This window comes from Scomber japonicus, chromosome 4, assembly GCF_027409825.1.
Source record: "Scomber japonicus isolate fScoJap1 chromosome 4, fScoJap1.pri, whole genome shotgun sequence".
Classification (NCBI taxonomy): Eukaryota; Metazoa; Chordata; class Actinopteri; order Scombriformes; family Scombridae; genus Scomber; species Scomber japonicus.
Genome location: NC_070581.1, coordinates 16,163,771 through 16,191,361, shown reverse-complemented (window position 1 = coordinate 16,191,361; position 27,591 = coordinate 16,163,771). Strand labels below are relative to the sequence as shown.

Sequence of the window (27,591 nt, the reverse complement as noted above, 5' to 3'; positions counted from 1 at the left end):
CAACACTAATACTGTCAAATAAATGACAAGATGAGGGTAAAATGAATGTTAAAACCTGTGCAATTTCATGGCTACCAGTTATCTGAGTTAGACCATTATCAACTTCCATAGGTGAAGGAGTGCTGATAGCATTTGAGGTAGATTTGACTGTTTTCCAGAATTTACTGGGGTTATGAGAAGAATTAATGAGATAGTAGTCAGTTTAACTTAATTTAGTGTTTGTTAGATGTCTCAAGGCAAAATCTCCACCATCGATTTTATCGCTGCACATTCAGTTCTTGTGCTTGTCCTCTTGGGGTCATGACTTTTGTGTATGTTTCTTTATCAGGGGAAGAGGAGTGAAGCTTTACCACAGTGCTAATGAGCCTCCTGTCACATGAACAGCAGGGTTGAGCTATTAAAGGGAAACAGGCAAAGGGCAAGTGAGGAATACTTAATGAGCAATCTCTCCTGAAACACTATTGAATGCAAACAGCAGATGCTATCAAGGAAAATGTGCAGGTTTTTAAACATTTTATGAACAAATTTGAAAGAGGGCGCTTTACGTTGTTGTGCTCTATTGTTGTTGCACCTGAGCCAGCATGGTTACAGTTGCCCTGTGGCCCTTTCTTTTTCCTTATTCATGGACAGAAAAGCAGCACATAATCAGTCCCTCCTCCTTGCTTATTTGTCCATCTCTTTGCAGCAGCAGTACCTTCACACCCAGAGGGATGTAGGTAAGGTGTTTGTACACTGACGAATGGGGACTGCACCATTAATAGCAATCAAAGAGGGGTGGGGCAGAAAAAGGAAGTTGCACTGTCAGTGCTAGTGAGGCTCAGCTGCACACAAACACCCCCGAGACATGGATCAGGTTTCCCCCACCAGTGTTCATCCGCATGTTTAATTTGTGACCTGGCAACCTGACTCTCATGAGGGTAGATATAAATGTGCTGCTCCACTGATGGTGAATGGGAGTTCTAATATCATTATCAAATATAACATCACCACCATTCACAATGTGTTCTCAAGCTTAGAACTGAGATCTGTGGTGGGGAAACATGTTATCTCTCACCTGTTCCAATGCCATTGTTATCACATTAAGAAAAAGATCAATATTTGTTAGTGCACTCTTAGATTATATTATTGCAGATGAGTGAGACAATCAGTCTCATGGTGCTGTTTGTCTCCTCTTTATTTACTGGTCTTTAATGGTCCGACTTCACAGAACGAAACCTTTATTGATGGTCTTAAAAGGCTCTGTTAATCACAGCCCAGTCTGGTGGCTCATTACCCTTCTATTCTGTACTCCAATTTAAGAATGTGAAATATTAAGCGCCTTACTGCAGCCTGTTTCTCACCCACGCTCTCTCTGCTGTGTGAAGACGAATAAAAATAAAAGCACTCAGCTCAAGGTTAAGATGTTTTAGGTCAGAGCTGTATTAATGGAGAGTCATGTTGATGTTGTGAGTGGAATTTATCCTGTGGAACCATTTATCAGGTGTGAAATATGAGTTTTCTTCTTATAAAATGCTGTTTCCATTCACAGTGCCTGGCTCAGTGACCATCACTCTGAGAATTATGACCTATGTTTAATCATGACGCTTTAAGGTGAGTAATACTGCGGCAGGAATCTGGCTATAACAGGAGGCAGACAACATTGTGTCTCCTGTTGTATAATTTGAAGGTGTGATAAGTTGCATTTTTATGAGTCGAGACACACATAAAAAATGATGAACCACAGGCAGGAAAACTAGCCTGTGTTTAGTTGTGTGTGTGGAGGAGGGAGGTTGTGTTATTACTTATGTGGCCCATTCATAGCCAAACTGCAGAATGCCAGAAGGTGCTAGAGAGGATAAAAAAAACGAAAAGAATGAAAATCGCTCACAGGGTGAGTAACCATCATATGATCTGTGGTTGCCATGGCAACTGATCCCAGCAGTCAGCCCTTGGAAAGTGAGTCACATGAGTGTATTTGAAGGAGACAGGAAGCGTACTGTGCATAGGCCTACATGTTGTCAGTTGATGCAGTGTGAGAGACAGAGCAGGGGTGTGTGTGATGGAAGCAGAGAAGTTCGAGGACTTAAGATGTCCTCTACATTTATTTTTAAGTATATCACAAAAGTATGATGTACAGTAGGAATAATTATCATTCAGAGGAGGCAGAAGCAATTTGGAGAAAATCACCTTCAATATGAAAACCTCACATATTCTATCACATACATGATCCCAGTGCTTGTTTGACAACAAAAACTAAAATTGTTATTCAAACTTCTCTTGTCTAAAAAAGCCATCCAGTGAGCCAGGAGAGAAAAATATGGAGTGTGGAGCATTGTCAGACAACGCCATGGGCAGAATAAATTGCTAGTGTCAGAGAGAAAAATGACTGTGAGACAAATTATCTACACTTGAGAAACAGCTATTTGCAAGCACTGTCTTTTCACACTTATTTTAGTCCACATCACTGAGGGCACAACAGCAAATTGTGACATGTCTATCAGGTATTAATGTGAAGTACCTCTTGTTTAAAGGAGGTAAAGTGTCGGTGTAGCTTCCATCAATGTAAAGCTTATAGTGTTAGTGATGTTTAGTGAGGATAATGAAGGTCTGTATGTATCTTCTTATGCTACCGTGATGCACTTTAAACTACCAGTCACTTTATTTATGTTTTATTTGTATATTATGTTTTAGCCTGTTTTAGCTTGTTTTTAAATTAGATTTAATTTATTTTAGTATCTGAGACCTGAGTACTATATCTCGCTCACATGTCTGACATGATGACTGACAAATAAAGCATCTTGAATCTTGAATCTCTCTCTCTACTTCTACAAATACTAATATTAAAATCATGATAATATTGGTATTTTGGACTAATTCAAATAATCCAAATACAGGAGGGTCATTAACACTATTTGCACAAACAGCATATTTAATCATCGTGTTTGATGTGCCTTGTTGAGGGCTGCTTGTGTGATGCTCTCATTATCGCCCTGGGAACACTGCAGATGTTTTTTTTTTTTTTTTTTTGTCTTTTAGATCAACTGCTGACGTGAGCACGAGCGAGAGTGAGTCAAACCTGCGTCAGACTTCGTCGTGACTTGCCATAGTAATTTCTCCATCCTATGGGGAGCTGATTTATCCCACAACACAACCATAACCACGTGGAAACCAGAGGTGCGAGCAGGTCTGTTATAGGGCTGCAGAGCATCGGTAGAGCGCTGGACTGGTGGTCGTAAATACGCCATCACCTGCAGAAGTTAATGTGATTAGCCTGTAGTGGCCAAAGTTGAGGCAGGCGTTGAGCTCCTGCGTCAGATTTTACGCACCGCGCGCCTTGTGTGACTGGAAGCTGTGATTTCGCATCTCTCTGCACGCAGAGATGTTACATACGGAGACAGTGCCTGAATGAAGATACAGCACACTCACTTTGGATTCATACTATCACGCTGACTCGGACATTATAACTCAATCTGCACACTATACAAGGTAGGTTATAATATTCTTCCATTTTAATCATTTAATCGATTTAAATAGATTTCTCTGATACATACATTGTTTGTTGTTGTCGTGAATGATTGACTGATCCGCGATAGTTTCCGCAGAAAAATCCACTTGAACTCACTTATTAGACATGGGCTTTCACCTCATCATCACCTGTCAAATTGTGATTTCGCCGCAACATTGACGGTGATCGTCGTTCATTAATCCTCACTGTTTAACGCTGTCACGCCATACGTGCCTATATTTGGCTCATATGCATCTTCTGCGGAGCGATCACCTGCTGTCTTACAGTGATGGTCTTTGCATCTCCGCATTGCTATTAATAGGTGATTCATTTGACCTTGACAAAGCCTCAGAGGTTATATCCACCTAGAGAGTCGCTCCTCAAGCTGTGGTGTATGGGGCCTACGTGCTACGTCTCTGAAGGATGTCTGTATACATGGCCATGCATGCGCCGTTTTGTACCTGTCAGAGTCACGGTCGTTCAGGAGGGAAAGTAATGCATCACTGCTGAGTGGCTTCTGTCCACACCTTGCATTTTACAGTGACATTTTTCTCTTCACAAGTGGCTTAAATCTAAAAGCCAGAAACGAATGTGTTTTTCTTTGATGGATACCTGATTGCCACTGCATCAGATCCTACAACCGACTCCAGCTTTGCCACAATCTATACTCCCCCCTCGGCCCTGTCACAGCAGCTCCATGTTATTTGCAGCCATCCTTCAGGGGATATCACGTCTGTCCGCATGTGATGGTGAGAGGAGAGATAGGCGACCACTGATGCTGCAGGGGATGGGATTTCAATTTTGCAGGAAGAGCCATTGCTTAGCAACCAGACTAGATAAAATGGAGCATATCTTTGTAGAGGAAACAGTGAACCTGTGATGTTACATCATCAACACCAAACTGTCCGTGGAGGATTTTGAATAAAGGTCCAGGAACACACATCTGCTGCCCTGGAGGTTTTGGACATGATCAATCAATCAATCAATCAATCTTTATTTGTATAGCGCCAAATCACAACAAAGTTATCTCAAGGCACTTTACACATAGAGCAGGTTCTAAACCAAACTCTTCAGGTTTTAACTTTAAAGAGACCCAACATTCCCACATGAGCAACAGTGGCAAGAAAAAACTGCCTTTTAACAGGAAGAAACCTCAGGCAGAACCAGACTCAGAAGTGGGCGGACATCTGCCTCGACCGGTTGGGGTTGAGAGGAGAGAAAGGAAGGATAGAGGAGAGAAGCACAATGAAAATCAACAATGGAGCCAGATGGTCCAGGACTGGAATCCGTCATCCGGACGTCTACAGGCCCAGATTACCTGTAAGACCAGAAAGCAGAACCAGAAAGCAGAAACCAGAAAGACAACTCCGGGGAAGAAGTTTAGGTTATTGAATGCATTAATAGAACATGAGTGTTAATGGATATAGATGGATGGATAGAGCGAGAGAGAGGGAGGAGGAGAGAGAGGCCCAGTGCATCATGGGGGTCCCCCGGCAAGATGATGGTCTCTGGGTCTCTTACAACCACTCCCATTTCTTTGGGAAGTAAATACATACTTCACAATCTGCAGCATCCTTCCATGAATGTTCAACCTTTTATTGTCTTGTACAGTTATTGGGCATTTTGTCATAGTACTCTGGAAGAAAAAAACACTTCTGGCCACTCACTATGCTTCTCTCAAATGGAAACTGACTACTGACTCATATTCTGTAACATTGTCTTGCACTGTATGTGAAGTCCTGCTGTCTGTCTAATCTTGTGCCATCTGTGTTAGCACATACTGTGAAGCTCTGAAAGTTGCTGGCCAATATCAAAAACTTTGACTGCTTATGTTTACAAAAACAGCTTAAACACAACTTAAAATCACACCTCATCCAGATAGCATTTAATGATGATTCAGTTTTATGTAGTTGTAGACTGTTGTGGGAAAAGGTCACTGCTGCTATAGGATCTGTGTTAAGCTTTCAGCCCCGAAGCTGCTGTGTGTCGTGACTGCAGGGGCTCATCGCTACTGTTGAGGAATGTGATGTGCGTGCTGCTGGTGTGGCCTCTGGGTGTGCTTGGAGTCGAGTGGGCTGGCAACCATTCTCGTGAAGTCACTGTGAATAAAAGCCCGCCTCTGATGTCAATCGACGGCATTTGTTTTCAGATTAGAGGCCTTGTCTCCAGATCAAACACCTCTGGCTTTCTATTAGATGTCCAATATATAAATGATTTCTTATTAGTGTTTTAGAGGGCGGTATTGACTATGGAAAGTTTTCATATGATAACACAATGCACAGGTGGGGACATGGTAGATTATAGTATTTCACACAGGTTTAATGTTATATTTGTGCTTGTTACATGTGTATATATTGATAGCAGGTTAGGTAATTATTTTGTACTAGTAGTTTTAGCGCTAGCTAAAGTAGTAGTGCTAGCTCTATGGAAGTGATAAATAAAGCGTTCAAAACTTCAGCAGCAGCATCTGGTGTTTCTAAGTGGGAAAATATTTTCTAACCAGTCTAACCAGACAGCGGGGAACTGAATAATCCACTACTACTGGAGCTGTGCTGCCTCCCCTGAAATAAGTACCACCTCTGTTAACATGATAAAAAAAAGTCTCTGTTTTATGAAAAAATACATTGAAATTCAAGAAAGATGTGGGTGGCTTACCATGCCTGTCTAAACAATCACTGTAAAATCCTCATTTATGCAGGAGATTCAGACCTCCTACAGATTGTCATACAGTAGCTCTTGTACTGTGTTGTTGCCAGATTCCTGTAAGAGAGGCATGAAACACTGGATTGTAGGATTATTAGTGGATTTTGCAGAGGGCCTCTGAGAGAGCTACACATGCCAGAAAACTTGGACTTTCAAGACCGTTTTTCTCTTCAGTAAAAATGACTGTTATTTCAGGATCTCTGGACTTTGTGACTTATTCATTACAGCAACTGAAATTTTTAAAACAACCTGCAGAAAAGATGTTGACACTGTGTGATGAGAAAAGAACACGGACACTAAAAACGGATGAAATCTGGGCTGAGGGGCTCTAGTTTTATTGCAGCACTTTCTCCTGTGTTCTGCAGCCACACAGGCAGGCTTCTCACTGCTATTCATGCCGTTCACATGACTCAACTTTGGTATAATGTGTTCTACTGTGCAATGGATTGTAATTCAATCTTTGGGTCTCATTTGCCATAATGAAGTGGATTACTGAAATACCTCACTGATGGCTCTGAAGTGCTGCAGTTTTACAACCATTCTTAAAAAATACTCCATTGTATGTACTAACTAGCAAAGTGGAAAAGCAGTGCACATGATTATCACACATCCGGCCTCTGAACTGTTTCCCTGTGATGTTGTGATTTGTTGGCTCTTTCATTTTTGTAGCCTGGACACTCAATTCAAGAAATAATCTTTAATCTTTTTGGCCACTTTTCATGTGAGATAAAGTAGTTTAGGTTTTTTATAACTTTCTAAGTAGCATGTTGATGAACTTTCTGTGACCTGCCTACAGCGTTAAAGCTGGAATAGCTACTGACCTTGTATAACTTTTACTCCTTCAAACTTCTGAAGTCATTTCTTGAGCCATTGCTTGAATTTTCTGTTGTTCAGTCAGTCAGATTGTTACACCCCTCCCAGTTTTTGAGGTGGATTGTTTCCTAAGGGTCAAGCTTAACTTTTCTTGTCTGTCTACAAACATTTCTCTTCACAGATTTAAGAACAAAAGCACAACCGCCTTTCCCTGGCACCTTTCCAGCTCTCCTCTCTTCGCCTCCACCTGTGTTGCAGCCATGCCAAAGAACACTAAGGTGACCCAGCGGGAGCACAGCAATGAGCCAGTCACTGAGTCTGTGGCAGACCTGCTGTCTCTGGAGCACCCCATGGACTATAAGAGCAGTCAGATGAGTATGGGTCTGAGTCCGGGCTCCACTGCTCCCGTAAGGGCCCTTCTACCTTCTCCCGACCCAGACGCTGAGGATGGCCGACCAGCTTGGAACAACAAGCTGGAGTACATCCTGGCCCAGGTGGGCTTTTCTGTGGGCCTGGGTAATGTCTGGAGGTTCCCCTACCTGTGCCAGAAGAACGGTGGAGGTAGGTGGATGAATGTCTGTACATGGTTTTGGTCCATTTTAACTGCTCAGTGTGTGTTTAAACCAGAGAAACCTGAAAGTTTTGTGTGTAAAGCGTAGTAACACTTCTCAGGTTTTTAAGTCAGTTCCTAATTGGGCCACCCATGGTGAACATGTGTCCCCTCAGAGTGCCTAATAATTGTTAACAACAAGTAAATGCTCTGCTGAGTCAAGGTTGTTAGTGTTAAATTTTTTATTGGTTCTGTAAAATCCTCAGTGAAATATGTGGCCATATGGGAATAGTTACATTAAAGTTACTACAAGCTACTTTCATTTTGTGTTGATTTTGGTGGCCCCTGTGGACAAACGTGGTAGTATTTCCCAGAATTAAGACTGCATTTCCCATGAGCACCTTCTGTCATAAGACTCTTGATCTGGCTAGCTTGCATATTTGCATAGCAATGAGGTCAAGTGTCTATTGGTGGTCATGTAAGATTAATAATTGTAATATGATCATGCTGAAACAAAGTAAACCTTGTTATACTACTTATCATATACCAAGTTACATATAAGTCTGCATTCACACCAAATTTGGCAATGCAGCACCTTTCCACAGGGGTGTGCGGGGGTGGGCATGTTTATTTGTGCTTTAGAACATAACGGTTTTAAAACAATCAGAAAATAATGTGCAACACGTAATGTAATCAGAGGCCCTTCTGGTCTGTGTGCTGTAATCATCTCATTTTATTTAGCAGATAATCTGAACCAGTGGCAGGTATTTAGAATAAGCATGTAGAAATTGCAAGTCTTTTCACTGATGGTCCCATTTGCTTATGAAGGTCATCAGTAATAAATCAAGACCTTTTCATAACCAGTTAAAAAGGTATCTAAAATGCTCTTCTGTGTCTGGCATTTGTTGAGACATGATCTGATTGAGAATGCCCGTTGGTCATGGTGATGGCATGAAATGTAATGCTGTAATACTCTATGTCATAAAACCATAATTTGCATTGCTTTACAGAAAGAAATACTTGAGTGGTTTTAATAAATTAAGCTGTTATTTCTTCAGAACCAGATAAAGTAAATAAGTGCTGTTCTGGTTTCTGGTTCTGTTTGTAGTTGCACCTGACATGCAGAGACACTAAGCCAGTTAATCTTCCCAGTTTATAAACATTTCACCCAAGGATAAACCAGTGTGATGATGGTTTAAACCACCTAAAATGTTGAACCCGTCCAAACTGCCACAACATCTCAACACTGTGCAAATGTCTGAAACATTTAGCCTACCATCGGCTTTTTAGGATGAGGTCAGATAATTGTGTAGTGGAAAAAGATACTTGTACTCTGCATAATGAATGGCTCTTCTAAAATAATCCACTGTGACAAAGAAAATCATTCATACAGTTTGCTGCTAGGTGTGTTCACATCTCCATATCATGTAAATATTTGGTTTCGTCTTTGACAAATTTGCTACACCACAATTTGATTGATAAAATTTGTGTACATATGACTATTTTCTGCTTCCATCTACCTTCACTTTGAATGAAAAGATAGTTCAACATTGTGAAAAGTTGACTCATTCGCTGTGTTAGACAAGAGTTAGACAAGTTTTTGATTTAAACCATGTGATTAAATTGACCCTACTCTCGTGTCTATATCCAAGTTTTACATGTTTGGGGATTTTAGTCAAAATTATAACTGTGTGTCTATAATTATGAATTGTAATTTACATACATTTATCTCTTAGCTCTAACCATTTCCAGTACATTTGATTTTGGTCCTCACCGTTCTCATTTAGAATTCCCTCCCTGTTTGCCTGTTGATAGAGCCACAGCCTCCTCCAACTTGATAAATTAGGTCCTGTCAACCAATTAGCCAAGTAATTGTGCAAGTCAGAGTGGCAGTCTCTTCAGCATTTCTCAGATATAGTGAACATGTGCTGTCAGATGAGGCACTTCCTCTTTAACAAAATGAGGGAACGCTGAGAGGTCTGGTATAATGCTCTGAGATCTATTGCTCTATTTGCTTTTCTTGCCAGTTTCACCCCTTATCTCCTTGCTATTATGATATTTATGATGAGATGAGAGTGTGGTGATGACTAAGATGGAGGAAGTAGAAGAGTAAACACTGATTTCCTGTCCTTTCAGACATTTGTTGGTTCTACCTTGTGTGGGAGGTGTGTGTTAAGAGGACATCTAAAATACATTATATAACAAAGCTGACTATATGTGTATTTGCACATTTTGTGTGTGCACAGTGATGAGTGTGTGGTGTGCTGGATCTTGACTCAGTGGTGGGTGCTTCATTGTTCTGTCTGGCCTGGGCAAGATATGTCTCTCTCTTGTCCATCGTTGTCTATTACCTCCTTTCTGTATGTCTCCCACTTTTTTTTGTCAAATGAAGTCAGGTTTATTTATATCACCTGTCAACACAAAGGCACGTCTCAAAGAACACAAGACCAAATCATGAAATCTGTCACAAAACTGAATAATGCAATTAAGTCTGCAGCAAAATAAAGAACACAAGCAAACTCATCTACCTTAGCGCACTGACCATGGCTTTCACACTAGTTGTGATGTCATAAATCCTGCTCTTAAGCCCACCAGCTCTTAAAATCAAACTTTCAATGAGAAACTTTCCTCTTTCAACAGATAAATGTGAAAAACTAGGTGTAGTGCAAAACTAGGCACATACCTGTATGTCATTCTTCACGGTGAAGCTCAAACATCCAGCTGAAGGAACAAGAAGAAAAACATATTTTTCAGTCGAGAGGGACTTTAAGTAATTTGTTTCTATGATCTCAAAACAGAGGTCCCAAGTAAACCTTTTTTCAAGAAAAATAATGGAACAACAATAAAAACCTCTAGAACATCTAGCAGCCTTATGAAGTGGTGAAGAGGGTGAACTAACTTTTTCACTGTATGGCCTGTGTGTACCTGCAGGGGATATATATTTATATATTCTAATGAAAGTGTTGGACGGAACAGATAACATAGAGACAATCATCACATGCATGTCTTATTAGTAGTGAGTCCTGTTTGTTGCTTTATAAGAGAATGACTAAGATTAGTAACATTTCCAGGGTAATTTGGCTCCCAGATTATGAGACTAGTGTGCAAGAGAGAAATTAGTGGAGTGTCCAAAATTAAAAGAGGTTCATCTTCTGAGTGGCATGAATTGGCTCAGCAAATGTCAAGGTCATGAAGTCACCAAAAACATGAGGGTTTAGCCTTTGAGGACCAACAATGATCACAGGGCAATTTATGGAAATCCAGCCATTAATATTCAGTTGATGAGGGTAAGTCAACATGTCATCAAAATTATCCTAATTCCTAATGATCATCCCCATCCTGTAGGCCTGTTGGAGCAAATCTTGGGTGGGGAAATGAATGTAGAGACTCTCCACCAGTGTGGCTGAATTGTAATATGTGTAAGGAAAAACAATATAGTATAACTGCCTCCCCAATGACACATTCTCTTTCCTGCTGTTATGTGTGTCTGCAGCTCAGAATAGACATCAAAGATCCATGAAAGCAGGCAGCAACACAGCAGTCACTTCTAACAGTCCAGATAATAATACCACTGTGCAACATAAGACTGTGTTTCTGTCTTTGCTTCCTTTGTCTGCTGCTAGCTCTAATAGCCACTCACAACGCTGTCCATAATTTTGATCGAGTCAAATGCCAATGTCATTTGTTTTTAGTCTGGAAATAGGCTGCTCCCTCCAGCTATCCATCAGTATGAGTCCTTCCTTTCTGGCTTTGGATGGTTTCGTCACCATGGTGCCCTGTCATCTCTTGACGTAAGCAGGACTGGACATGACGTGCCTGTTTCTTTGTTCTGCAAAAACAGCGATATCCATATCTGACAAATTGTTGAATCAGACTTGAAGATGACAATAAGAAAAGAAGTAGACCCTGACTCCAAGAATTTGACAATGTCCCCTCTGCTGAACATGGTCTTATAACCAAAGTCAGCTGTACATACTGCAGTAACTCTTCTTCCTTCTGTTCCTCCTCTGTCTCAGGCGCATACCTGGTGCCCTACTTCATTCTCCTCCTCCTCATCGGCATCCCCTTGTTCTTCCTGGAGCTGGCGGTGGGCCAGCGGATCAGGCGTGGCAGCATCGGGGTGTGGAACTATGTCTACCCACAGCTGGGAGGCATTGGGGTTTCCAGTCTGATGGTGAGTGCAGATATAACCTTGTTAACAAGACTTTAGTTCATACTTGTGGCTTTACAGCACACAATGATTGTATAAGGTGGTGTACACGTTTTCATCAACAGCTGATGTTTAAAAGTCATTTATCAGTGACGTACATGTCAGTATTAAGATGTTCTAATAAGAACAAACAAAACAAATCCTTTTAAAAAAGTATTGCACAATACTTCAATGTAAGAGATAGATGTACAATAATACAATCAAACTGAAAAAATAGCTCTACATACAGTGTATATTATCACCTTATAGAGAATGAAATGATTGATAAAGCAGCTTTCATCTGCCAAACACAAATAAAGAAGGATGGATAGCTCTCTCTGTCAATAGCACACTTTTATTACTCAATTTCTTTGTTGCATTAAAGCTGCAAGCAAGGGTGCCATGGGCGGGACCTCGCACCCTTGCGCAGGACGGGCTATGGCAAAACAGATAGGTTTCTGTTTAGATGCCTTCAGACCCGGGCATTTATCGGACACTGCAATAAGTCGATATACATTACACACACACACACACACACACACACACACACACTCTCACACACACAAACACACTCTCTCTTTCCCTCTGTGTCTGTCTGTGTAGACATTTAGACTGAGCAACTGAAATTAACTGCCAACACTTTGATGAGTCAAACAGGAGAGGAACTTATTTCCAGTGAAACCAAAGTTTTGGTTTGATCTTTCTACGACATTCCTATCAGGCGTAGTGGCCGTATTATTGTTTCTAGGTGGCGCTAGAGAGCATATTTTGGCACTTTTGGGGTTAATTTTTCCATTTTATCACATTTATGGCCAGATCGGATATGCATGGTAAATTTGGTCAGTTCTGGAGCATGGTCAAATTTAGGGTCAAAGTGGCATTAGACTCTCCTCCCATTCATTGTCTATGGGAGCTTTTTGGCAAGGGTTTTTGGGCACTTGACCTTTGAGGGCTTCTAAAATCCAAACCAGACGAGTAATGAAAAAGTTGTTTAGAACTTTTGTTCAACAAGGTGTTATAAGTCAGCTATGTAAGTTTGAAGCCGCCACGATAAACGCCCTCAGACAAGATATTTGTAGGAGGCCAAAAATTGTTGAAAATTTAACAAATTTTGCACACTTCCTGTTGGATTTAGGTCAGGGGTGTCAGCACGTGATTTGTAGGTCTTGAAGACAAAAAATTGAGATTGGGTTTGATCTTTCTACGACATTCCTATCAGGCGTTTTACTGTTTCTAGGTGGCGCTAGAGAGTTTTAGATTGTTTGTTTTTCCATTTTAGCGAATTTTTCGCCAGACCTGTGGTGCCTGCCAAATTTGGTGAGTTTTTGAGCAGGTTTAGGGGGTCAAATTGAGGGTCAAAGAGGCTGTAGAATAAACGACACAAATACAATAGGGTCCTTGCCTCCAGGCAAGGCAGGGCTCCTGTGGAGTCCTCGACTTTGCCTCCAGCTCAGTCCCTAATAAGTACAAAAACATTTTATTAAAGCATGTTTTACTTCTTTCTGCAGTCATAAACCTAATGAATTTGGTAAACAATCCCATGCCATGTACGCTCAAATGGTGGATGTAAAATTGTTTAATTCATAAGGTCACAAATCATGCAGTATTATTCAGTGGTTTCCACACCAGCTCCATGAAGGTGGATTTTGCTGCTAGACTGGTTTGAGAAGCTTCTTGGGGCATTTTGATACAATCTTCCCACTATGAATGAATTCAAGTTAACCACACTAGCTCTTTGTTCACCTGTCTTTAATTTACCAGTGAGGGAGCTTGCCCTACTCCCTGGAGAAAGGCTTCTTGGAGTAAAAAAACATTTTTATTGATGGCTTAATAATATTTGATGTCTTATTATTAGTGAAAAAACCTGTGACAGATGAAAGATCATTCATGACAAAACATATAATATTTCATTAACATTACATATATAAAACATATAAGTCAATATATAAAAATGAGAAGGTAAGAAGGTAATACAATAAAGAGAGAGAGATAAGAACATATTAGTACTATTAAATGGTACAGTGATTATTGGACATTCTGAGGAAATGGATTTATGACCAAGACCCTGAATCAACAACATCATGTTACAGGACTGGTGTTGGATCTCAGATGTGCATATCTTACTTAAACTTTGTGACTCAGAGTCAGTCATGTTATGTGCAAAGACAACAAACATGCTGTAGAACTCAGGCTACAGGACTCCCCCTGCCTGCTCATATTAGATCCTACTGATGTTTTACAGTGAACAACATGCAAAGACCAGCGCAGATCACTGTCTTAATCTGTACCCATCATCAGCAAGAGTACTGACCCATCATGTCCCCATCCAATCAACGTCATCGGCCTAAAACCTAATCATGCAGCTGCTGAGTCGGTCAGTCAGCGATGCATTCTGTCAGTCTTTCTGTTTCTCATCCTGAGAGTGATTTCATCAATCTAGTGTAAAACAGAGGTGGGAGAGGCCTGACCTGAAGCAGTGAGGCATGTGGCAGCTCAGATGTGGCAGAGGGAGATTCAGTAGCTATAAATACCTCCTCATAGAGGACCCCGGCCTTAGCTGCTGAAAGCAAACAGCTCAATAATTCATATGCACTCTGACTTAAGCTCTGTGTGCTCAGCGTCTGTGCCCTGACTCAAGAAGTGACGTTCACCTTAACAAATTGCAAATTGTTTGTCCCCTGTGCTCTTTGTGTTTGTGTTTTGTGTGGTGAGACAGTGATTGTTAGTAGAAGTGATAAGCATTGCTGTTGCTGTCTCTTTTTTCCCCCTCAGGTTTGTGGTTTTGTTGGCCTCTATTATAATGTGATTATCGGCTGGAGCATCTTCTATTTCTTCCAGTCCTTCCAGTATCCACTGCCTTGGGCTGAATGCCCCATCACGCGAAATGGAAGTCAAGCTAGTGAGTCCACAACACACTTAACAACTCAGCTGAAACTATAACAGCAAATTAGCTATTTATTGGAAAGCCCTCAACGCCAAGTGGAGGAGAAAAGAATACTGCAGAGTCCTGCAACACCATTTAATAATCAGCCAAATAGCTCAGCAGATGCAGACACACATGCAGCCCAACAGTACACAGGGAGGGGCTTAGAGCTGCAGAACTTGCCTTTACATTGAAGCAGTGTGGCTCTGCAGTCATACAGCAGTGTTTCTGCAGGCTTACAGAAAAATGTCTGTGCTGCCTCTACAGCTAAAACAACCCACTCCTCCTCCTAAAGAGCAGTTCTGTTGATGAGGCCTGTCAGATGGTATGGCCTAACCAACAGCGTCAGTACGTAGAGTGGCTGGCAGCTGGTGGCCTGTGGTGCAGGCACACACAGGTTGTGGCAGAGTAAAGGGCATCAGCTTCCATTAGCAATGAAATCAAGGATGTCAACTCTGCTTATGATTATGTTTATAGAGTGGAGGCTGTGGAGCATCCAGTTGGATTTAGTTTGACTATTTGCAGAAGTAAAAAGTACAGTAACTACATGTCATGTATTAAGCACAATTATAAAGTACTTATGCTTTACTTGAATAATTCTATTTTATTTTATTTTTTACTAATGTAATTTTTACTCCTCTATATTTATGCAAGAACTACTTTGCAGGTTTTAATAACAGTCTGGTTTTATCTTAAGTCAGAAAAGTGGCCAAATCTGATGATTTCCTTCTCCAAAACCAATCAAGTGCAGATTTTTAAAAATATCAATATTAGTATCTTGAAAGAAGATAGAATAATTTATTTTGCATTGAATCAAGAAAAACTGTATTTCAATGACTTATGGAAACAGCTTGAAATAATCTGACTGCTCTGGCAGATTTATTAAAATGAGTCATTGGTACAATTAAGCACAACAGTTTACATAGTTTGATCAGCTCCACCTCAACCAGCTGTAACATTAAAATACTGTTTACACATGCATGCACTGACTGTCCACATTGTTTATGACATTTCCCTCCTTTTTCCCTTGTTGCTGTTGTAGTTGTGGTGCCAGAATGTGATAAGAGCTCAGCCACCACTTACTTCTGGTACCGCCAGACTCTCAACATCACCAGCAGCATTGACGACACTGGTGGGTTGAACTGGAAGATGACCCTGTCTCTGCTGATTGCTTGGATCATGGTCTGCCTGGCTGTCATCAAGGGTATCCAGTCCTCTGGGAAGGTAAGGGGTCTCTATGGCTTCGCAACAGGGGCCTGTAGATTATGTACAGTATGTGCCTTATAAACAATACAGGCTCTTTATAAAGATACTACACAATAAATCATCACAACAAAAGCTTTAAATTTCTATTTTTAATCAATGATTAATCTTCATCAGTAAGTGTTTTATTCACTTTGCTAATGCTTTTCAGTCAGAGGTAAGATGCTAAAGCCTGTCATCAGCACTAGTCTATTTTTGGATCTCATCTATATTATGGAAGAGAAAGACATGCAACATTAATAAGTTTAAGCTGAACCAAGCACAGGCCGGTTCAGGATGCAGATGGAAAATGCTCCGTTTGGCAACAACTGCAACAACATCCTATAATCTCGATCCAAAGAGTGAGTCATTTACCACAGCGCAACATCCAGCCCACAGTCTCAATAGGAAAATGCACAACAGAGATCGGATCGCCAAGGTCTGACATGGTGTTTTAAACATTAAACGTAGTAATCCAATTATCATAGTCAGTAGTGCAATGATTCCCCAAAACGCTGTAGGACAGATTTTTGACTCATCTCTCCAAACCTCAAGAGCTCCTCTCCAGATTCAAAGCAAAGTGAACAAAAAGTACAAAAATCAGTTTTGGGATTGATTCATTGTGTGTATGTGTGCAGTGTGCAGTGTTGTGGTCTTCCATGTGTGAGGCTTCAGAAAAGTGTGTCTATGGCAACACTGTATAATGTACTTTACTTTCTTGCCCTCTCTCTCTCTGTTAGGTGATGTACTTCAGCTCTCTCTTCCCATACGTGGTGCTTTTCTGTTTCCTGGTAAGAGGTTTGCTGCTAAAAGGAGCAGTGGATGGCATCGCTCACATGTTCACCCCGAAGGTGAGAGTAAAACTGATTTTTTTTACCAAAAAAATAAACAATAAAAGGAGAAAACGGGTTACATTTGCTGCCTCAGCAAAAAAATTGAACTTCTTAGTTTAATAATAAAAGGTGTCAGTTTGTCCTGGATCTCCTAAAAGTAGTATTATGTGCTGCAGGGGAAAATGTCATCTTAAGCTCACTGCTGTCTTGATGCTGATCAATCATTCACAGACTGCTGGCCAGACAGACATTTAACTTAAATGACACTTTGACCAAGGTATTTAGACATGAGTAGTTTCAGATGCTTCATCACCAAGGCCATTCACGGCCACTCAAAGGAAACTGTCATTAATCACATTATGTCATAAGTGTTGCATCTCCCCCTAGTGGTGGATGAATGTAATTACAAAAAAAGACATTCTATATCATACTGTGAAATCTGCAGACATCAAATTCAATAATAACACTACATATTTCCACATAGACATGCACATATTGTATGGTCAACCATAGTTCAAACCCACATTTTTAATTATGTTCCCAATCCTAAAGTTACCTAATATACCGAATTTCACAGAATGAAATATAAAATAACGAACAAAACATCCTTTTTGATTTGTTTCATTGGGCCAGTTGTGAAAAATATTTCAGTTTGAATATTGAGTTTGAAACAGATGTAGAATTACTTTGGTACAGGTTTTTAAAGCTACATGATTGAGCTCAAGGGTTTTTAAATGGCTGAATGACAACAAATACAACACAGTTTGTCACTCCTCTTTAACGGTTATTGCCTCCGTTCTTCTCCAGCTGGAAAAGATGTTGGAGCCACAGGTGTGGAGAGAAGCAGCCACCCAGGTCTTCTTTGCTCTCGGTCTCGGGTTTGGGGGAGTCATCGCTTTCTCCAGCTACAACAAGCGAGACAACAACTGCCACTTTGATGCAGCGCTGGTGTCCGTCATCAACTTTGTGACTTCCATCCTGGCCACTTTAGTTGTGTTTGCCGTCCTGGGGTTCAAGGCAAACCTCATGAATGAGAAGTGTGTTGTTGAGTGAGTATATTATACTGGAACAACACTGCTACCTGAGCAGTCATACTTTGTCAGCTTTTTTTTACAATAAATATCTTCCCCATGTACAGTATAAATCTTTTTTTGTGCAGGAATGCTGAGAAGATCCTGGGCTTCCTCAATACTGGTGTGCTGAGCAAAGAGCTCATCCCTCCTCACATCAACTTCTCCCACCTGAGTTCCCAGGACTATACAGAGATGTACAGCGTCATTAAGACAGTGAAGGAGGACGGTTTTGATCAGCTGGGCCTGGACCCCTGCGTGCTGGAGGATGAGCTCAACAAGGTCAGCGGGTTACACCTCAAATGTCGTAATGAAAATAAGATTGTTGAGTATTTTTGCATAGTCCGAAATTTGATTCAATAATGTCACAATATATAAAACGTAACAGAGAAAGGGGAGGCAAAAGGTACTATGATGTAAAGCAAAGTTACCTTTCCCCTGAAGAGTGAGTTATTTTCTATAGTGCAACATGTCTTCATGTGTTATTGCACCCAAACCAAAGTTAAATTAGTTACACCAGAAGCCTGAAACAAATGTTACTGCTTCTGCAGTTTGCAGTAATATTTCTTGCACACTTGTGATTAAATTGTTGACCAGAAGCACAATGTATAAATGATGCTCTGGCATTGATGGAGAACCTGAAAGTTGATTAACACTGTTTCAACCTCCACTCATGGCTAATTGTAGGAGATCTTTAATGATTTATAAAATAGATTTATATGTATACACATGGCTTTATAAGTCTGATGTAAAGAATGCATGTGCCTGACTTTGTATACAATTTTAGTCATTAATCTACTCTACCGTCTGATTATAAATCAGACGGTAGAGTAGATTTTCTATGGTCTTGGTAAAGCCTGGTAATGCTTGCCTGTAACTTAGGATGCCCCCATAGCTCATGTTTTAAAATGCTGACCATGAACTGCAACATCCCCAGTGTCAGGTGGGGTCCTTTGTTGCATCTATCGCTCTCTCATTTCCTGTTAGTTCTCTGTTGTCTTTAACTTTGTTTAAAAGCTTCATCAGTGAGTTTAAATTAAAACTACTTTGCAGGCAATGGGGTCAGTCATTTACGATTCATATTTTCCTTTTTAAAAATGTATTGATGCTTTTCGTTGTTATCAATTAAGCCACTTTTCATAGTTCACCCTATCCAGAGTCAATCATTCATCAGTCTATGGTTTCCTAACTATTATCTAAAGTTAGTAAGTAAAGTGTGAGATTTTGTCTGAGGGCTGTAACTGATGCCACCCTATCACTAGACAATAACCCCATTTTTGAAGTAAAAAAATCTGGTCCACCTCTATTTAGCTTTTTATGTTATTGTCTTTCTGTGCCCTTTTTATTACAAACATCATCCAGACATCACAGACATATTGTCAGGACAGTGAGGTTGATATTCATACATGGGTTTTATATGGTTTATTTTGTTTATTAATTTGTTTGTTTTTATGGAATATTTAGATCAATCAACTATGACAACTATGACATCAAAAGTATCAAGTATTTCTGGATGAGCTCATCATCTTAAATGGCTACATTAGGATTTATCAATGACTAATGACTTTCCACATCTCCCTGTCAACATCAAGAGCACATTATCCACCACTTTCACCACTTTGACCCTCTTAACTTTCTTCTCTCCATCATGCAGGCAGTTCAGGGCACCGGCTTGGCATTCATCGCCTTCACAGAAGCCATGACCCACTTCCCTGCCAGTCCATTCTGGTCCGTCATGTTTTTTTTCATGTTGATTAATTTGGGCCTGGGAAGCATGATCGGCACCATGACTGGCATCACAACACCCATACTGGATGCTTTCAAGATACGCAAAGAGATCCTGTGTGGTGAGCTAAGTGTTTCAATACTTATTTTGAAATTCAAATTTTACGTACTTAATGAAATTTAGTTTTTTCTGATTCTGTTTGTTCCCTCCCTCAGTGGCTTGCTGTGTCATAGCCTTCTTTTTAGGCCTGCTGTTTGTGCAGCGCTCAGGGAATTACTTTGTCACCATGTTTGACGACTACTCAGCTGGGCTGCCTCTCACTGTGGTAGTGATCCTGGAGAACATCTCTGTAGCCTGGATATATGGCACCAAGAGGTAACTCAACTGGATATTCAGACTGAAGCAAAGAAGGTTCTGTGGTCTGTCTCAAAACTAACCAGGATGTCTGACATACTGTAGTCCACATATCATATATACAGAATCACTCTCTCCTTTATTGTAAAGAAAAAGTACACCAAAAATCTATTCTAAATCCTTTGTCATCAAATTACTTCTTTTCCCAAGTCATGTAGAGTGTGTTTAATTTCATTTAATTGCGGTGAGTGCGTTGATACTGGGCGTGCCTCATTTGAGTTCACTGGCATTTGGTTTGTGGTGTTAAAACTGTGTCAAAGTTTGTATTTAAAAAACTTATCTGCAGAGTCTTTGCAAATACTGAATGACATTGTTGTGGCTCTGTCTATGTCCAACTCTGTAGTCAACATTCTTCATTTCAACTGTTTACTAAAAACAGAATTAATAAATGTGGTAACAAAACCTTAAGCATGTTAAACATGACAAGCACAGTCAAAGACGAGTGTGCTCTCTAGGCTTCTTAGCTTCATCAAATTAACTGACATTATGTATTATCAGACTGAGGTAAGGTATTGGCCTTATTAAGCACTCAAGGATGAAACTACTACTATGTTACGTATCATTGGCGAATTAAATAATACAAAATATTATGTAATTATATTTTAACTATTGCATAAATGGTTCTCACAGACATGGTTATGAGTGACCATGGCCATACCTTTTTGTGAAACACACACAAGATAAAACTTAGTTTGGACATTTGGACACACCTTCCTATTCCTTTGAATGAGAGAATGTGTCCAAACTTGTGACTGGTAATGTATATTATTGTGAGTTACAAACTAAATCCTAACAAAGCTACTAGAGTACTGGCCACACAGCTGAGGAGGCCAACAAGTTTTACAAATATTGTTTTTATATAGTCTATAGTTGTGTGTGTGTTATGTGTCTATAGTTATATAGACAAATTATGATAGGACTGAAATGTAATTTCCTTCTGTCTTTCTTCCTCCTCTACTTGCTCGTCCTCCTCCTCGTCCTCCTCGTCCTCCTCACAGGTTCATGCAGGACCTGGAGGACATGCTTGGTTTCAGGCCATACTCCTTCTATTTCTACATGTGGAGGTATGTGTCACCAGCTGTCTTGATCCTGCTCATCATTGCCACCGTCATCGAGATGGCCGTCAGTCCTGCGGGATACAACGCCTGGGTAGAGGCCGAGGTCAGTGTTCAAGTCCTTCTGGCTGCGTGTCTTCAAACATGTCTCTTATCCAACTGTCTGCATTTAATTCACTCTCTCTTCTCACTTATTGTCTCTCTTCCCACCTCATGTCCTCTTCCTCCTTTTTTTTTCTTTTTCTCCATCCTCCTTCCACTGCTAGGGCTCAGAGCGTTTCCACAGCTACCCTCCCTGGGCCTTAATCATGGCCTACTCCCTCATCGTGGTGGCCATGCTCCCTTTACCCATCGTCTTCATTGTCCGCCACTTTAACCTGATTTCAGACGGCTCCAACAAGCTGTCTGTCTCCTACCGTAAAGGCATGATGAAGGATATCTCCAACCTGGAAGAGCAGGATGAGCAGCGTTTCATCCTCGGCAAGAACCCCAGCGAAGCTCCTTCCCCCATGCCCGCCCACCGTGCTTACCTGGGCCCTGGTGGCACCCAGGAGATGACCAACACCAACTATGGCACCAGCACCAAGACGGGCTATCAGAACATTGGCTCTCCCGAGTCTGAGCTATGATCCACTGAGCTTATAGATCCTCCCATCCATTAAACCCCGGCCCTGCTTAGAGAGAGGGAGACAGAAGAAGAAAGGGAGGAACAGAGGAATAAAGAGAAGTCAGGAGGGAGAGAAAATCCACTGCTGGTTGTCGCAACGTTCTTCACACCTTAACCCCCAGAGCCAAATCCCTCTACCCCCCCTTTTCTGCTCCATCGCTCTTTGCCTGTGCTTCTTCCCATCGTTGGATACATGCTGCTGATTGCCTGTCAATCGCAGATGTGATGGAGGGATCATGGGAGAGCGAGTCCCGTTAGATACAACGACCTTTTCCTATCAGTGAAGGTATTACAGGGGCAGAGAAAGAGGGACAGAGACAGCAACACAGAGAGAATAAGGCCACTGAGAGCTTAGATACAGCCTTTGTTATGTCGTAAGCTCTGGTCAAGGTTAAGGTGTGTGCAACGCTAAAGGCTTTACATTGTATTGAACTGTAATCCCATGTGTTTAGAGAAGGTTATTTTTGAGACAATGGGATGTTCCTAGCCGTAGAAGATCATGATCTGAGTCTGGTTCAGTTGCAGAAGATTGTTATTTTTGGGGATAGGATGGAAGGAAATTCTGTACAAAACACTCATCCTGTCCTTTTCTGATCTAGAAAAAAAGATTACTCCAAAACAGTATGTAACAAGTGATTCTGATAGTGTTAACAGTGTTACAAGCACATTGTATCTCAAAGTTTAAGTTTACTGTGCCTATCATGCATCAGCAATAATAACCAGTCAAAATACGGTCCTTTCAAAACTGTGGATCTCCTTCTATCCCCCGTTCTCCCCACTCATGTAGAATACTGTATATATGTGTGGTGCAATAGTCTCAGATTTCACTGTAAACCGTGTATATACACCCCAGTAGTGCAAAATACGGGGAAAGTTTAACCTCTTCATCTCCTCTCCATGCACAGACACTGGCTATCGTTAGAGCATCTCTGAGCCTTAACACAGAGCAGCACTTTTCTTTTAAACAATGTCCCTACTTGACAAACAAGGCTCTGGAGTCATTGCCAACAACACGACGCCCATCTCTGTGGTGTTCCAGTCGCAGCTGGCCTAGACAAAGCTTTTCCATTTTAATCAATCATTTTAATCAAGCGTTCCTGTTTTAATCAATGCCTTAGAAGGGTAGAGGTGGCAGTGCACGAGCAGAGATAAGCAGAAAGGCTTGTGTTTGATCGGCCCGGCAGCTTCACTACTGCTTGTCTATCTGTGTGCTACAGAGAATGAATCAGAGGCGTGAGTTTTGTCTTTGTGTACATACAGATGTGCATGTGCAAACAGAAGTGTCTGTGCGACAGTGTGTGTGCCCTCGTTGTCTGCCGCTGGATGAGAGCTCCTGGTGACCCTGCCAGTTTATAAATAGAGCTGCGTTACCCAGGGGAAGCCGTGGCAACACGCCATAGATACAGATCCTCTTCTGATGTGGAGGAGGAGGAAGAGGAGAGCGGACACCTTGCTTTGTCTGCTCCACCTGCATGGCTGTTCGTTCAGCAATACAGAGATGAGACATTTTACTGTTGAATATATCTCCAATGTTGTTACAGTGCATTGAGTAACCTGTGAGGTTCACTGCCATGCCACGCTGTGGATTAATCATATCATACCTGACAGGATGATATTTAGGTTTGATTGCTGTACATTCCTCAAACTGTATCCACTACAGTTATCATTTCATAATCATTACTGTCTACACTTTGATGTCTTTTTGTGAACTAAGGTGTGAAACTAAAGCCTTTTTTCATTTTTAATGTACAATCTTGTATGACAGTGTATGTTTAGGGGCAGAATGTGGAAAATGTACCATGATATACAGTAAATGTGTCGGTGATAAATTGGTAAGCTAATACACGGTTTTCACCACCGGGTGTCTCTGCTGGCCAGCGGAGAAGCTAGTGGCAGCTTTATGGCCCCTCCCTGGGAAAACACCAATACTGGAGACTGAACAGATGTATTGTGTAAACACAGTCAGTCACATTGTTTGGTGCCTGAACAGCATCTCTGTCGTCTGTTTGCCTTATGCTTTTGTCATTTTGTTGAACAGTTCTTGATTATGTAGTTTTGGACCAATGTCTCGTCTTATTCACTTGAGCACTTTAATTAGGTTGAGATCCTGGAGTTGTTTGTTAACCACAAATCTGACTACAGTTTTGTGAAATTTAAACATTAATCATAAGGACACTGTCACAGAATTTGTACCTATTAGCAATATTAATGCATGTAGAAATGGGGCTAAGTTTCCATTAAAGGCACAAGACACAACTTTATTGCGAGCTATCAAAACATCTAGTTTCTTGTGTGTGTTGTTATGGAAGAACTTTACATGCACTATACATTTTAGCATCTTGGCAGGTTATAATCTGGTGTTTTAAGACATAAGTATGTTTATGTTTTATGCTCCTGGTCTTAAATGTTATGTCTGTCTTATACAACAACCCAATTTCACCTTTTATTGGATTGAATTTCTCATGTTCTCTAATGGAATATTCTATTGGTAATTCAGTATAGCAGTGCAAAGAGGAAGCAAACCACTGTGAAAACAAAGCAACAGAATAAATGATCTTGTCACAATGATCTTGATCATGAGACATGTTAATATATAAACACTTTTAAGAGCTTTAGAAATCAAATTATAACCTGTTCATTGCAGAAATGTAGCAGGTAAAGACACACAGATCTTCTACAACCACAAAGAAGAGTGTTTTGGCCGTATGACTTGTGATACAAATGGCACACAACCAAAGGTGAAGGCATTCACCTATTTGAAAACTGCAGCTTTGTCGATGAGTTTAAGCACATTTTGGTAAGCACAGGAAAGTGAGCACAAAGGAGCTATATGCCTTAGTGAGCAACTAGTCATGTTAGTAGACTTGAGGATAAGGCTGCACATTGAAATGCACTGCCATTTTCACATGAAGCTAAACTGTACCATGAGTTTGTTCTGCACCTGCAGCTACACACAGATCCACACAATGAATACAAAGCTGGATGTGGAGTATCCTGCACACAGAGAGCACAATCACAACACATGCATGAGATGACCTAAAATCTTTTGGAAACTGTATCCACATGTTGAACCCTTTGTTGTACACGGTGCACAATTTGACACACGTCACCAAAAAAATGCCACTTTTCCACTCCAGGCACAGCAGGTCTTTTCTTCATTATTGAAAAACACTTAATAATATAAATAACTCCAGGGTCTCTTTGTCTTGTCCATGTGTCAGTAGTGTTAAAAATGTATAACAAAGGAACATCTAGAGGTTAAACTTGGTTAAATTACCAAGATTAACTCATCAAAGATAGAGTAATAGTGTATTTATTTAACTGTGCAAATAGTCTTTAGGTGACCAAACCGTAGGTATATTTATAGTATAGACAATGTATTTAGTCTGTACATATTGATGTACATTCTGATAAATTCACGAGTATCTATAGTAAGAGTGACCGGGTGTATACTTGAGCTGTAAATAATGATTGTATATTTTGAAATATTTTTTGATTTTTGTACTGTAGGTAATGTTACGTTGGTGTCGGTTGGTTTCTGGTGTTAGTGTGTGGTTGTTTTCAATCAAAATAGCTGAATGACTGTGGCTGTGTGTGTGTGAGTGTGTGGGTGTGTGTATCTGGGTGTGTGTGAAATAAAAGTATATGTAGGTTTTTGGTGTTTAACTGTGTTTGTTTTTTCCCTCCTCTCTCAGTGTTGTGTGCTGCTGATCTAATCCAGTAGATAAAATCCGGTTGTTACGGTGAACTGGGACCACTAATGTAAGCAATCTCCTCTCTAAGTTTCTTACTGGAACTGCGGTGGCTTCCAGCACAAAACTGGTAACACAGTCAGTCAATCAAAAATGTTTGACTGTAACAATGAGAAAGAAACTTTAGTTTTCATGGTTGAAGAGAGTTATGAAGTGTACCAACAGGATGGAGCAAACAGGAAATTAAAATGACCACTTTTATTAAACAGAACATGTTGTGTGTCTCATTTATTCTAACTATAAATGCACATTTCAATGCAAATAGGTATGTGCTGTTTACACTGACACTTAAAATGTTTCTACAGCAGGCAGGAGATACCTCCTTTTATCATCATTTGCTAATAGTTACAATGTCTCCAGGGCCAGCCCAAACATTTTTGGGGCCTTTAAGCATTTTGGGAATGTCAAATAGATGATTTAGGAACATAACTATTAACTATTACTATCACAAAGTATGGTGTGATGATCATTACAACAACTGGCTGCTAACCAGACACTTCTAAAGCTTGTGTGTGTCAGGTTTTGGTGCTTGTGATACACAATGAGGTAAGAAGTAAAAGTCAGACTTACATAAAAATGTACAAGGGTTAGACATCAAATCTAGCTTATTCTCGTTTTGAGGAAAGGTCTCTGTCCTAACATTATCAAATAAAAAATGTAATGGTTTCAGATCAGTTGAAGCTTGTATACTGTACATGTTGAGGAAATGATTTGAAACTGTAGAAAATGTTTAAAACGTGTCCACACACTGTAACAAGGCTCTTCAAGAGATCCTGAAATGCATTCATAGGGTTTGATTTGAACCTGAGATGATGTAGTTGGTTTGTTAGCTTACTCATAATCACAAAGTGATACTTGTTTGATGTATTGAATTTCAATTTCAAGGTTTGCAAGTCAACCCAGGCTGCTCTTTTTCCCTCTCTGGAGTGCTTTCATCCAGCTTTTTTTTAGCCTCTTCCCACGACTAAATTAACTAAATTGCTTGGTTCGAGCCCAGCTGTGGCAGACACTTGGTCAGAAAAGGACTCAGCAATTTGGGTCTGGTAACCCACAGTGGTTTGCACCATGTTGCAGTTAAGCCAACCAAACCACTGTGAGGTAAACTGCAGCGTGTGCAGGGCTGTGAAGAACTGACCCAGGCTCAACCTGCCCTAATATTCCAACACTGGCACAAAGTGGGCCTGCAGCCAAAGTAAAGGCTACCCATGCTCATACATCCATCGCAACGCAGACTTATTATGGGCTGTCGACAGAAACGCATCATCTGCCTTTTGAGCTGCTAGGTATATCATCTGCTGGCTCTTTACAGCTGCTCGTGGTGACTCGTAGTTTACACAAGCGCAGTCAGATGGTACAGATTTACATCAGGGTCATGCAAGAGACACATCAGTGGTTACATTGGTGTAAAAACATCCTTGTTTTTATTTCTGAATACGTGGCCCCTGGTACCCTAATGTACATCAACTTGAAAAACTTAGATGAGTCTTCCAGTCTAATTGTAACCTCACTTCTGCTGAGTAGTGGATTTAATAAAAATGCGTCACTCCTACAGGCCATTTCGGAGTCTACTGAGTGGTATTTCTTTAATTGTTATTTGAGTGAATGCACTTAGACTTCCAATAAAGCAAGCACTGATGATGCTGCTGATGCTGTTGTGGTTTGGGCCACACAGGTTGTGTGGCTAAATGTCAAGCTATTTGTCTCCCAGGCTGTGTCATACTTCCTTTCTTGACTCCTCTGCCCAGTGCACTTTGAAGAATATCTCACTATTCTGTATCCTGTAAACAAATCAATTCCCACCATAGTGTAACACATGAGATACACAAATGGGCTTAGGTGACTTGATACACACACAGAGTGTATATGCACACGCTTTAATGGGATTCCCACCTGCATGCTCCCTTACACACGCAGCTCTAAAAACAGCACAAGCAGCCAAGAGGCCACTTCCCATTTTCCCACTGCCTCGGCACCTGAGCCAGGAAAAGACTGTATTGGAGGACATTTTTCACACTTCAGGCAGCATTTTCCTGGCAGAAGGGATTGTGTGGGCAGAGATCAGTCTGTCATATTCTCACATGGCTCTTTCAGCTGCTGTCAGCTTCCACGGCAGAGTCCAGATGGTCCTCTGTGAGGCTTGCTCAGAGGACTGACCCAAAAGCCATGACAG

The 27,591-nt window shown here is 40.8% G+C and overlaps 1 protein-coding gene across 1 annotated transcript; it reads left to right on the top strand.

The window, feature by feature from the left end:
• Positions 1 to 7,260: 7,260 nt before the first annotated feature.
• Positions 7,261 to 21,631, top strand: slc6a17 (solute carrier family 6 member 17). The gene is made up of 11 exons (XM_053317315.1): positions 7,261 to 7,561; positions 11,567 to 11,724; positions 14,512 to 14,638; positions 15,705 to 15,886; positions 16,645 to 16,755; positions 17,545 to 17,786; positions 17,897 to 18,089; positions 19,462 to 19,654; positions 19,749 to 19,908; positions 20,946 to 21,108; positions 21,269 to 21,631. The coding sequence occupies exons 1-11, from the start codon at positions 7,261 to 7,263 to the stop codon at positions 21,629 to 21,631; spliced, it is 2,193 nt and encodes a 730-aa protein (XP_053173290.1).
• The last annotated feature ends 5,960 nt before the right edge of the window (positions 21,632 to 27,591 follow it).

Excerpts from the sequence above, each read along its gene's own strand:
- slc6a17 (XM_053317315.1), top strand. The coding sequence starts at position 7,261 with ATGCCAAAGAACACTAAGGTGACCCAGCGGGAGCACAGCAATGAGCCA. Across the intron at positions 14,639-15,704 it reads GCGAAATGGAAGTCAAGCTA|TTGTGGTGCCAGAATGTGAT; the intron begins GTGAGTCCACAA and ends TTGCTGTTGTAG. Across the intron at positions 17,787-17,896 it reads AATGAGAAGTGTGTTGTTGA|GAATGCTGAGAAGATCCTGG; the intron begins GTGAGTATATTA and ends TTTTTTGTGCAG.